General features: G+C 44.9%; 1 protein-coding gene across 1 annotated transcript in view; it reads right to left on the reverse strand.

The window, feature by feature from the left end:
• Positions 1-826: 826 nt before the first annotated feature.
• Positions 827-13,328, reverse strand: part of LOC123994506 (monocarboxylate transporter 2-like) — a 32,918-nt gene continuing 20,416 nt past the window's right edge. The window contains exons 2-5 of the mRNA XM_046297180.1: positions 8,116-8,367; positions 3,921-4,064; positions 2,792-3,601; positions 827-2,324 (exon numbers count right to left, since the gene is read on the reverse strand). Of these exons, the coding sequence (XP_046153136.1) occupies positions 2,050-2,324; positions 2,792-3,601; positions 3,921-4,064; positions 8,116-8,332 (1,446 nt within the window). The 5' untranslated portion in view covers positions 8,333-8,367 and the 3' untranslated portion in view covers positions 827-2,049. The remainder of the gene's footprint in view (positions 2,325-2,791; positions 3,602-3,920; positions 4,065-8,115; positions 8,368-13,328) is intronic.

Here is a 13,328-nt window from a genome sequence, read left to right on the forward strand (position 1 = left end):
CCATCAAGCGCTATGATGAAACTGTCTCTCATGAGGACCGCCCCAGGAAAGGAAGACCTAGAGTTACCTCTGCTGTAGAGGATAAGTTGATTGGAGTTACCAACCTCAGAAATTGCAGCCCAAATAAATGCTTCACAGAGTTCAAGTAACAGACACATCTCAACATTAACTGTTCAGAGGAGACTGACGAAATGCTGCAAAGAAACCACTACTAAAGGACACCAATAAGAAGAAGAGACTTGCTTGGGCCAAGAAACACAAGCAATGGACATCAGACTAGTTGAAATCTGTACTTTGGTCTGATGAGTCCAATTTTGAGATGTTTTCTTTCCAACCACAGTGTCTTTGTGAGATGCAGAGTAGGCTTTGCTGGTGACACTGTCAATGATTTATTTAGAGTTCAAGGCACACTTAACCAGCATGGCTACCACAACATTCTGCAGCGATACTCCAACCCATCTAGTTTGCACTTAGTGGGAATCATTTGTTTTTCAAAAGGACAATGACCCAGCACACCACCAGGCGGTGTAAGGGCTATTTGACCAAGGAGAGGTCATCTGCATTAGATGACCTGGCCTCCACAATCACCTGACCTCAACCCAATTGAGATGGTTTGGGATGAGTCGGACAGTAGAGTGAAGGAAAAGCAGCCAATAAGTGGTCAGCATATGTGGGAACTCTTTCAGGACTATTTGAAAAGCATTCCAGGTGAAGCTGGTTGAGGGAATGCCAAGAGTGTGCAAACCTGTCATCAAGGCAAAGGGTGGCTACTTTGAAGAATCTCAAATATATCTATTTTTGATTTGCTTAACCTTCTTTTGGTTACTACATTATTCCATGTGTTATTTCATCGTTTTGATGTCTTCACTCTTATTCTACAATGTAGAAAATAGTAAAAAATAAAGAAAAACACTTGAATGAGTAGCTTTTGACTGGTACTGTATATATGACACAACTTAGATGCATTCTTTACATAAGGCAATGTATCATTGGGGAAAGTTAAACAGCTACTCCCAGAAATGACCATTGACTACACAAATGAATATCCCTGTTTATACTGTACGTACATCAAAACAATGGCTAGGAATAGGTTATATTGCTCATGGATTCTTTATTTGGTATAAACCAGCAATATGCACATTTCTAGATGATTTTGATTGTGAATATCAAGTATTCTTAATAAGGCCATTGAAAATACAGCCAATAAAACTCATTTACATTCAACCTCATTAAATTTGATTAAATTGCATTTGTTTCATTGTTGTTTTGGACGAGGCCTAAACATGGCCAGTTTAGAAGTAGTGCAGCGTATACGGACTCCATGTGCAATATGCAATAGTGAATAAAACAGCGGGTGTGTTATCGTTAGATGAGAAGCTTGGCAGATGTGCAGGTTTAGCTAACGAACACAACTGACACAGTGCGCTAAAGAACAGTATAATACATGGTCACTGGAGCCACCAAACCATGAACTCATCTCTGTTCCTGTGTTGCAACGATATCTGTCTCTCACCATAACCCTGGTACTAACGGACATTATGTGTCCTCGCTTGTCAGCTCCCAGCATAGGAAGTTGGGATATTAACCTGTATTGATTTCAATCAGAACAGTTGAATTGGGTTGCTGGTGTGGTAGGTTTAGTGTCACAGACTAAATACATGAGCAGGACTAGATTTCTGTCAACAGGTCGCACAGATTCCTAGATACGCGACAAAAGCTTCTTTCTCATATTCCAAGCCTTGTGGCCTCCTAACATGCATCTTACACCATTATCTTCGGCTAGTCTGATGTCTGAGTAGTAGTCAGGGCAGTCACCCCTTCCTCCAGCAATACGCCTCGCAGTATCCCACGACATGGTTGTCGTTGTTACTTTGGCAGTTTGAGTGTCTCTGAAACAAAGGGGCCCCTGCGGGGAGGCCCCTGAGCAGTACCCTGGAGAGTGAAAGACCAGGAGGCACCCCACTTGAGCTCAGTCTGCAGTTTGATAGTGGCAGAGGGGGACGTGAGGGTAGTGGTGGAGGGGGGTGTGGTTGGCAGTAGGGAGGGGCTCTAGATGTTGGTCTCCCTCTGCATGGCGTCCTCATCTTTGGGGTCTACCATGTCCTCCAAGGCCTGGGCGTCCCCGTCTGTCTCCTTTTGGTCCTGGTCCCGGTCGGGGTCCTCGGTTTCAGTCCGTTTGTACATCTCCTCCTGCTTGCGCTCCTTGGCCAGGAGTCTGTAGTTGATGAAGTTGCCGATGAACAGCCAAATACTGGCCATGATCACCACAGCCCCACAGCAGAAATACATGTACTTGTAGTTTTTGGTGATGTCCACCAGTTTACCTGTAAATAAGAGCATAGAAAGGGTAAATGTTATTACATTTTTGTAAATGTTTTTTAATGTTTTATTGAGTGATGAAAGTCTGTCATATTGTTATGTTCTGCATTTCCAAATATGCCTTTATCTGTTTCTTCATGTCTACTGATCTTTAATGAGGACATTATGTCAAATAAATGAAGCATTTTGTCAAGGACCAATAATCACAGAATGAACTTTCCATTTGTTGTTATTCTAATTAGACAAATAAGCACATATTATAAGAATGCCAAAACGTAATATGGCTTTTCCACTATAAATCAGCAAACTATAATCAAGATCAAACCAAGTGAATGATTACTAAGCAATAGCCCTCCATAAAACAATAATTGGGTGACTATAATTTATTTCTTTGGCATATCAACTGCTTAAAAAGTAAACAATGTCTCACAACTGAATTAATTAGTAATGAGTTGAGAGATCAGTGACATACCTGCCAGGGGTGGACCAATGAGGACAGGGCAGCACTCCACAATGGTGGTGAGCCCCACGGCGCTGGAGAACCTCTGAGCCCCCACCAGGTCCATCAGGGTCTCAAACAGCACCGAGCTGACCATGCCGAACGCAAAGCCAAAGAACACGGCGTACACCACCAGGCCTGTGTAGCTCTCCACCAGGGGGCAGAGGATGTGGCACACCCCGTTGTAGAGCACGGCGAAGCTGAAGAAGTACTGGATTCTGGGCCGGATCCACTTCGAGTTGGCCAGGAGCCCCATGGAGGGCCGGGCAAACATGTCCACGAAGGCCAGGATGGAGAGCAGGAAGGCGGCCGAGTACTCGTCCACGCCTATGTCCTTGGCATAGGCTGTCAGGAAGACGATTGGTGAGAAAAAGCCCAAGAACATGATGACGTTGCCCGACAGATAGATGAGGAAACCGCGGTGCTTGAAAAGCGACAGGTCAATGAACTTGTTGACAGTCCCCAAACAAGTGGTCGTCTCCTTCTTCTTGGTGGCGGTTTTGGCAACGACCAACTCCTCATCCTTCTTGATTTTGCCCAGCGGTGGCCCCAGGGGCCTCATCAGGGCGCCAGCCACACAGCAATTGAGCAGTATGCCCCCCAGGATGAGGAAGCTGCCCCTCCAGCCGAAGGAGTTGAACAGGTACTGGTTGAAAGGGGCTAGGCTGCTCAGGAACACTGGGCTACCGGCCATGGCTATTCCGTTAGCAATGGGACGCTTCTTATAGAAGTACTTGCCAATCATAGTCAGGGCTGGCTGAAGGTTAAAGGCTAGGCCCAGGCCTTTGTGAGGAGAGAGGAATAATATGATTTAGAGTTCAAAAGATCATACATTTCTAACAAGATAATTATCTGATAAGAACACATTCGGAATAATATACATTTTCTTCAAGTAGCCAGACTGTGGTCATTAAATGATTTGACAAATCAAGCTTAACTGTACTCTTGTAATGTATCTATAGTCTTTTACTATGACCTTTGTGAAAGACAGAATGGGAAACTCCAAATCAATTGTAGGCCTATTTTCATCCAGTCACGTAAGGAGTTTGACACTATAATCAAATAACTCTGAATGAGGTGAAATGGATTTCACCAGAATTACCTCCTATAAGACCGATGCAAACATAAAGCTCCACCACGCTGTTGCAGAAGGAAGCGGATATCAACCCGATAGAAGACAGTACTCCCCCCATGATCATGACAGGTCTGCAGCCATATGTGTTTACCAGTACACTGCTTATGGGACCTGGAAGAGAAACAAATGAGATACTAAAAACATGGTCTTTCATCCAACCCATACATTCAGCCTGCTATAGACTCGGGTAATCATGTAGTGATTACTTAACGGTTTAAGCTTGTTAGCGTTGAAAGACAGCGTGAAACTTCCCAGCTCTGGAAATAGAGGTACTGTAACAAGACCTTGTTGATACTGGTAAACAATGTACAACATTGTGTTGTGTGTTCTGCATGCATTCTTAAGGGGGAGAGGGCTGCATTGAGAGATCAGTAACAAACAGGCATGGGTATAACACAGCATTATCTTAGTAGTCAAACGGAAAAAATTGCCTTATTGCCAATAAGTACAGAGCACGTTGACAAAACATCTGTTCTTTTCCAGCTTAGCTACATATGTATCAGAGATCCCATCACGACAAGCAATACATGTACTGTTGGACCAGCAAGACCAATGACACAGAGTGCAGGTGACGTCTTGGACATAACTCAGCACCTAGACAATTAACCAATGGGTGCCTGTCAGCCTTGGACAGGCTGCACTGAGAGCTGAGGGCCAAATTAATAGAGCGTTAGTCAAACAGAATGAGTCAGAATCGATCAGGCCCGTCAAGCATCATCGACACGCTGAGTGAAGACAATGAACTGAGCTCTGGTTGGACACGCAATGGTTCTCTCTATTTCATAAGCTTTCAAGGCACAGCTGCCATGCTAATGCAAAACAGAGACCCAATGTGGCAACCAGTTATCTTATGAAGTGGATAATAGACACGGACTGTATGAATACACACTGTATGGGCATAGATAGGTTTCAGATGTAACAGTGAGAGAACACTGGTTAATGTAAATGGACTCCTCTGAATTGGTCTGGTTACACTGCATTAAAGCACTACCAGATGTATTTTCTGAAAGTGCACTGCAATGTAATGTTTTCGTATCTAAAGAGAGGGATGGGGGGGAATCAGGAACGATGACACACACACACCTTGAAGTGATCAGAAGACCTTGGCTCCATGGCCCATTTGTCCCTGAGCGCCGTTTCTTTTTCATTCACAGTTTTCCATGAGTAACAGTAAGCACTTGATATTGGTAGTACACACGCAGTTGAATTGAGTGGGGCCGACGAGCATCACGCTACTATGCCACAATCAGCTTTCCAATTCCTTGTTACCTTCAATAAGGGCTTGTCACACAACTTCTTCTTAGGGCCAAACAACACAAGACAACCGGCAGCAAGGGAGTCTTAGCAGATGTTGGTTTTAGTGGGTCAACCCGTCATTCAACCCTCTCTATGGTCATTGATAGTACATCAAACTGACTGGTCCAAACAGTTCCTTTTAAATTGTGTCCTTGTCAAATTTCAAAAAGTTGTTGTTGAGGGAAACTTTGTCCTTTGTATTTCTAAAGTCCTGTTCTGTTTGAACCTCTGGTCTCCATTACCTGATAGGGTGAGGAATGACTCTGCTTCTATGGCATGTCACAATGTCCCCTTCCATGACAGACGTTAAACAAAAGGACGAGTAAATTGAATAAGAAACGATAAGAGTAATGAAAGGTTTCTTCCCTTTAAAAAAAAACATAATGCCCCCATTAGCAAGCAGATGATGTGCCATATCTGTGTCGGACTCGGGGACTGGTGCTATTTAAAAAGCAGGTTGGGGAAGAAGTCACCTGACTTCATTTGCTCTGCGTGAATCTTTTTCCGACCTTGAGGAGAGGAGCCCTCCTCGTTTGCATACAGAGCACTTGTCAGTATTCTCCTGAGTCTGGTGGTGAAACCTGGATAGGCCAAGTGGAGGGAGCCCTTGAGGTTTCATATTAGCTCCTTTTAAAAAGGAATTCATAAGTGAAGTTTAATTGCTGCAATAGCTGGACACACTTTCCAGGTTACCAAAAGGAAATTAGGAGTTTGCTTTGACAGTAACTATAAGGACAATAAATTAGACTACTATTGACATAGAACACGCTATATTTGAACATACTGTATCTCAGACCCTACCAATATGATTGGGCTCAATTATAAAACATTTTAATGAAGCATGATCAGATACCATAACTTAAGGTTGCTTGTGTCCAGACCTCAGGCAAAATATGGGCTCAATCATGGAAACGAATACCTACAAGAGGATGGCTACACCCGTCATTTACCCTTCCAGCTGTGATTTATTTCACAGGACCTAAAAGCTAGTTTGACAGCAGAAAGATGGAAGTTTGTGTAACACATTTGCCGACCACTCCCTGATTTGTGAGGTTGGAAAAGAAAAGGTTGATAAACCGTCAAGACAGCTGACTATGCAGGAAACTGATGTTTGCAATCCATCATACTATTAATGTCACTCTCATTACGGAATAAAGCGCTGATATATGAAAGATAGAGTTGTTTTCCAGAGCAGTTATGCAATGACGCAAACATGAATTCTATAAGTGGTTGACCGACTAATAACACAGCTTAGCTAGCCGTATTTCTGGACAGTTCAGTTAATCTGCCTGGCAGTGAGAGAGCTCTGCTGCGCCGACCGTCAACAGAGGATGGTACTGTACGTAGCCATGCTGCCTAGCCTAGCCAAGGTCAACTGTCCCTCTCTCTGTGTGGATTAGTGACATTGATCCAACACTGACACACACACAGCCTCCATTTTAGCACGTCACTGCAGAGCGACACTCAGCCAGGCTAGAAGGGAGGAGGGACGGGAGATCTGCATTAGGCGTCCATATGGCTGATGTAATAGAGTGCAATATTTCACAATAATTCCATTTGGGCTCTTTTCTGCACCCATCAACATCATTACTAATCATTCATCTCAGTGTCTGTGTTACACCCTGGGTTATGGAGACACACAACATCCAGGAAGATATGAAATTAGTTGCCTTCACTTACAGTTGTTGTGCATTTGTGGTCTTATCTAATATGTGTGTGTGGCCATACATCATAAAAATAGGATGGCTGCTGTTGTTTGAAATCAGCAAGAGCCACACATTGGCTTATTCTGATGTTTGAGGATATGGCAAGCATTTCCAGTTTGTTTGCTCTGTGATTGACATCCAATCAGCATCATAAGTGGCACTGCTATCTTATCAGTTAGGGAGTCTGCCTGATGACTGCCCTGGAGAATTCAGTAAGTGTCTGACCTCTGAACTCGTGGTGGAGGTGGCAGTTGCGTCAACAGCACAGACAGCAGGCGGTGTGAAAACAGCAGGTACGTTGTAAAAGAGCCACACGTCTCCTTCCTCTTCCAAGAGGACAAACACCCTCAATAAGCAGCTCTCTGATTGGAGTAAATATTTGGTGATGCGTGATTGTTTTTCCACCATGTTATTCTAGAGAACAGCATATACAGCACTGGGCTGTCCGTTGCTTGTAGAGATGAAGAATGCATTAAACACTAAAAGGACAATTGCTTTATCGGCCTACAGCTGGTGCAAACACATAGGACAAAAGAGCAGGTGTTTAATGAATAGCTAATGAAGCTCTGTTCTCCCCTTTTGCTCAGAGATCAATATGAATGAATTACACTAAACATTTTAACGAGGGACAAGTGCCTTCTACAGGCTTGTCACATATAGAGGATGGTATTGGGTGTCCTTGGCTCTCTATGGCCAATTGGCCATCACTGTCACCGTCATCACAACAACGGCCTAGGATACAACAAACCCTGTTGACAGCAACAATTAGAAATGAGGGAATAGGATGGCATCAGCTAACAGATGGCCAGCGTGGCACTGCCAAGCAAGGTGCCTACCGGGTAACCTAGTGAGGGGTAAAGTCATGCTGAGAAGGAGACAATGTGTTGCATGACTACTACAATATGCTGATGACTAGTCACAGAAACCATGTTTTCCTCTTGAATGTCAATTTAAAGATGGTCATAGGTTCTCATAGGAGACACACAATCAGATCAGTACAGGTACCTTGCCCCATACTTAGGGCCTGAGTTTCCCCTGGACAGGTCACATGATGAAGATAAACTCAGGGCACTACATATACAGAAACCCAACCTTAACAAATCAGACAGACGACTTCAACAAGAGACTACCTGGACACCAACTTAATGTATTGGTCTTACCGCCTGCGTACATGACGGCCAGCATGATGGAGGAGATCCATGCTATCTGGCTGTAGGAGCAATCAAAGATCTTCTGGATGTCCTTGAAGTAGACGGTGATGGCCTTGGGGAAGGCGTAGGAGAAGCCGATGGAGATGAAGGATCCCAGGACCACGGCCCAGCCCCAGCCCCCGTCCGGAGGGGTCACTGCTGGGGGGCCTGCGGCAGGGGGTGGCATCTCTGACCCAGCTGGCTCTCAGCGCTCACTGTTTACTGGTGGGGGAAAGAGGAAGAACAGGGGTCAGTACAGGGGAAATATGAAGAGGAAAGAGAGGGTCAGTACAGGAGAAATATGGAGAGGAAAGAGAGAGTCAGTACAGGGGAAATATGAAGAGGAATGAGAGGGTCAGTAAAGGGGTAATATGAAGAGGCAGAGGAAAGAGAGGGTCGGTACAGGGGAAATATGAAGAGGAAGAGGATAGAGAGGGTCGGTACAGGGGAAATATGAAGAGGAAGAGGATAGAGAGGGTCGGTACAGGGGAAATATGAAGAGGAAGAGGATAGAGAGAGTCAGTACAGGGGAAATATGAAGAGGAAGAGGATAGAGAGAGTCAGTACAGGGGAAATATGAAGAGGCAGAGGAAAGAGAGGGTCTGTACAGGCGAAATATGAAGAGGATAGAGAGAGTCGGTACAGGGGAAATATGAAGAGGCAGAGGATAGATAGAGTCGGTACAGGGGAATGATGAAGGGGAAAAGAGGAAAGAGAGGGTTGGTACAGGGGAAATATGAAGTGGAAGAGGATAGAGAGAGTCAGTACAGGGGAATTATGAAGGGGAAAAGAGGAAAGAGAGGGTTGGTACAGGGGAAATATGAAGAGGAAGAGGATAGAGGGAGTCAGTACAGGGGAATGATGAAGGGGAAAATAGGAAAGAGAGGGTTGGTACAGGGGAAATATGAAGATGCAGAGGAAAGAGAGGGTCGGTACAGGGGAAATATGAAGAGGAAGAGGATAGAGAGAGTCGGTACAGGGGAATTATGAAGGGGAAAAGAGGAAAGAGAGGGTTGGTACAGGGGAAATATGAAGAGGAAGAGGATAGAGAGAGTCAGTACAGGGGAATGATGCAGGGGAAAATAGGAAAGAGAGGGTTGGTACAGGGGAAATATGAAGATGCAGAGGAAAGAGAGGGTCGGTACAGGGGAAATATGAAGAGGAAGAGGATAGAGAGAGTCAGTACAGGGTAAATATGAAGGGGAAGAGGATAGAGAGAGTCAGTACATGGGAATGATGAAGGGGAAAAGAGGAACTAGAGGGTTGGTACAGGGGAAATATGAAGAGGATAGAGAGAGTCAGTACAGGGGAAATATGAAGAGGAAGAGGATAGAGAGAGTCAGTACAGGGGAAATATGAAGAGGAAGAGGATAGAGAGAGTCAGTACAGGGTAAATATGAAGAGGAAGAGGATAGAGAGAGTCAGTACAGGGAAAATATGAAGAGGAAGAGGATAGATAGAGTCAGTACAGGGGAATGAGGAAGAGGCAGAGGAAAGAGAGGGTCGGTACAGGGGAAATATGAAGAGGCAGAGGAAAGAGAGGGTCGGTACAGGGGAAATATGAAGAGGAAGAGGATAGAGAGAGTCAGTACAGGGGAAATATGAAGAGGAAGAGGATAGAGAGAGTCAGTACAGGGGAATGATGAAGGGGAAAAGAGGAAAGAGAGGGTTGGTACAGGGGAAATATGAAGTGGAAGAGGATAGAGAGAGTCAGTACAGGGGAATTATGAAGGGGAAAAGAGGAAAGAGAGGGTTGGTACAGAGGAAATATGAAGAGGAAGAGGATAGAGAGAGTCAGTACAGGGGAATGATGAAGGGGAAAATAGGAAAGAGAGGGTTGGTACAGGGGAAATATGAAGATGCAGAGGAAAGAGAGGGTCGGTACAGAGGAAATATGAAGGGGAAGAGGATAGAGAGAGTCAGTACAGGGTAAATATGAAGAGGAAGAGGATAGAGAGAGTCAGTACATGGGAATGATGAAGGGGAAAAGAGGAACTAGAGGGTTGGTACAGGGGAAATATGAAGAGGAAGAGGATAGAGAGAGTCAGTACAGGGGAAATGTGAAGAGGAAGAGGATAGAGAGAGTCAGTACAGGGGAAATATGAAGAGGAAGAGGATAGAGAGAGTCAGTACAGGGGAAATATGAAGAGGAAGAGGATAGAGAGAGTCAGTACAGGGGAAATATGAAGAGGCAGAGGAAAGAGAGGGTCGGTACAGGGGAAATATGAAGAGGAAGAGGATAGAGAGAGTCAGTACAGGGGAAATATGAAGAGGAAGAGGATAGAGTGAGTCAGTACAGGGGAAATATGAAGAGGCAGAGGAAAGAGAGGGTCGGTACAGGGGAAATATGAAGAGGAAGAGGATAGAGAGGGTCGGTACAGGGGAAATATGAAGAGGAAGAGGATAGAGAGAGTCAGTACAGGGGAAATATGAAGAGGCAGAGGATAGATAGAGTCGGTACAGGGGAATGATGAAGAGGCAGAGGAAAGAGAGAGTCAGTACAGGGGAATGATGAAGGGGAAAAGAGGAAAGAGAGGGTTGGTACAGGGGAAATATGAAGAGGAAGAGGATAGAGAGTGTCAGTACAGGGGAAATATGAAGAGGAAGAGGAAAGAGAGAGTCAGTACAGGGGAAATATGAAGAGGAAGAGGATATAGAGAGTCAGTACAGGGAAATATGAAGAGGAAGAGGATAGAGAGAGTCAGTACAGGGAAAATATGAAGAGGAAGAGGATAGATAGAGTCAGTACAGGGGAATGAGGAAGAGGCAGAGGAAAGAGAGGGTCGGTACAGGGGAAATATGAAGAGGCAGAGGAAAGAGAGGGTCGGTACAGGGGAAATATGAAGAGGAAGAGGATAGAGAGAGTCAGTACAGGGGAAATATGAAGAGGAAGAGGATAGAGAGAGTCAGTACAGGGGAATGATGAAGGGGAAAAGAGGAAAGAGAGGGTTGGTACAGGGAAATATGAAGTGGAAGAGGATAGAGAGAGTCAGTACAGGGGAATTATGAAGGGAAAAGAGGAAAGAGAGGGTTGGTACAGGGAAATATGAAGAGGAAGAGGATAGAGAGAGTCAGTACAGGGGAATGATGAAGGGGAAAATAGGAAAGAGAGGGTTGGTACAGGGGAAATATGAAGATGCAGAGGAAAGAGAGGGTCGGTACAGGGGAAATATGAAGAGGAAGAGGATAGAGAGAGTCAGTACAGGGTAAATATGAAGAGGAAGAGGATAGAGAGAGTCAGTACATGGGAATGATGAAGGGGAAAAGAGGAACTAGAGGGTTGGTACAGGGGAAATATGAAGAGGAAGAGGATAGAGAGAGTCAGTACAGGGGAAATATGAAGAGGAAGAGGATAGAGAGAGTCAGTACAGGGGAAATATGAAGAGGAAGAGGATAGATAGAGTCAGTACAGGGGAATGAGGAAGAGGCAGAGGAAAGAGAGGGTCGGTACAGGGGAAATATGAAGAGGAAGAGGATAGATAGAGTCAGTACAGGGGAAATATGAAGAGGCAGAGGAAAGAGAGGGTCGGTACAGGGGAAATATGAAGAGGAAGAGGATAGAGAGAGTCAGTACAGGGGAAATATGAGAGGATAGAGAGAGTCAGTACAGGGGAATGATGAAGGGGAAAAGAGGAAAGAGAGGGTTGGTACAGGGGAAATATGAAGAGGAAGAGGATAGAGAGAGTCAGTACAGGGTAAATATGAAGAGGAAGAGGATAGAGAGAGTCAGTACAGGGGAATTATGAAGGGGCAGAGGAAAGAGAGGGTTGGTACAGGGAAATATGAAGAGGAAGAGGATAGAGAGAGTCAGTACAGGGTAAATGATGAAGAGGAAAAGAGGAAAGAGAGAGTCAGTACAGGGGAAATATGAAGAGGCAGAGGAAAGAGAGGGTCGGTACAGGGGAAATATGAAGAGGCAGAGGATAGAGAGAGTCAGTACAGGGGAAATATGAAGAGGAAGAGGATAGAGAGAGTCAGTACAGGGGAAATATGAAGAGGAAGAGGATAGATAGAGTCAGTACAGGGAATGATGAAGAGGCAGAGGAAAGAGAGGAGTACAGGGGAAATATGAAGAGGCAGAGGAAGAGAGGGTCGGTACAGGGGAAATATGAAGAGGAAGAGGATAGAGAGTCAGTACAGGGGAAATATGAAGAGGAAGAGGATAGAGAGAGTCAGTACAGGGGAAATGATGAAGAGGCAGAGGAAAGAGAGGGTCGGTACAGGGGAAATATGAAGAGGAAGAGGATAGAGAGAGTCAGTACAGGGGAAATATGAAGAGGAAGAGGATAGAGAGTCAGTACAGGGAAATATGAAGAGGCAGAGGAAAGAGAGGGTCTGTACAGAAATATGAAGAGGATAGAGAGAGTCGGTACAGGGGAAATATGAAGAGGAAGAGGATAGAGAGAGTCAGTACAGGGGAAATATGAAGGGAAAAGAGGAACTAGAGGAGGGTTGGTACAGGGGAAATATGAAGAGGAAGATGATAGAGAGAGTCAGTACAGGGGAAATATGAAGAGGATAGAGAGAGTCAGTACAGGGGAAATATTAAGAGGAAGAGGATAGAGAGAGTCAGTACAGGGTAAATATGAAGAGGAAGAGGATAGAGAGAGTCAGTACAGGGGAAATATGAAGAGGCAGAGGAAAGAGAGGGTCAGTACAGGGGAAATATGAAGAGGAAGAGGAAGAGAGAGTCAGTACAGGGGAAATATGAAGAGGAAGAGGATAGATAGAGTCAGTACAGGGGAATGAGGAAGAGGCAGAGGAAAGAGAGGGTCGGTACAGGGGAAATATGAAGAGGAAGAGGAAAGAGAGGGTCAGTACAGGGGAAATATGAAGAGGAAGAGGAAAGAGAGAGTCAGTACAGGGGAAATATGAAGAGGAAGAGGAGTCAGTACAGGGGAATGATGAAGGGGAAAAGAGGAAAGAGAGGGTCGGTACAGGGGAAATATGAAGAGGAAGAGGATAGAGAGAGTCAGTACAGGGGAAATATGAAGAGGAAGAGGATAGAGAGAGTCGGTACAGGGGAATGATGAAGGGGAAAAGAGGAACGAGAGGGTTGGTACAGGGGAAATATGAAGTGGAAGAGGATAGAGAGAGTCAGTACAGGGGAATTATGAAGGGGAAAAGAGGAAAGAGAGGGTTGGTACAGGGGAAATATGAAGAGGAAGAGGATAGAGAGAGTC

The sequence above is a fragment of the Oncorhynchus gorbuscha genome, linkage group LG14 (genome assembly GCF_021184085.1).
Source record: "Oncorhynchus gorbuscha isolate QuinsamMale2020 ecotype Even-year linkage group LG14, OgorEven_v1.0, whole genome shotgun sequence".
In the NCBI taxonomy this organism is placed as follows: domain Eukaryota; kingdom Metazoa; phylum Chordata; class Actinopteri; order Salmoniformes; family Salmonidae; genus Oncorhynchus; species Oncorhynchus gorbuscha.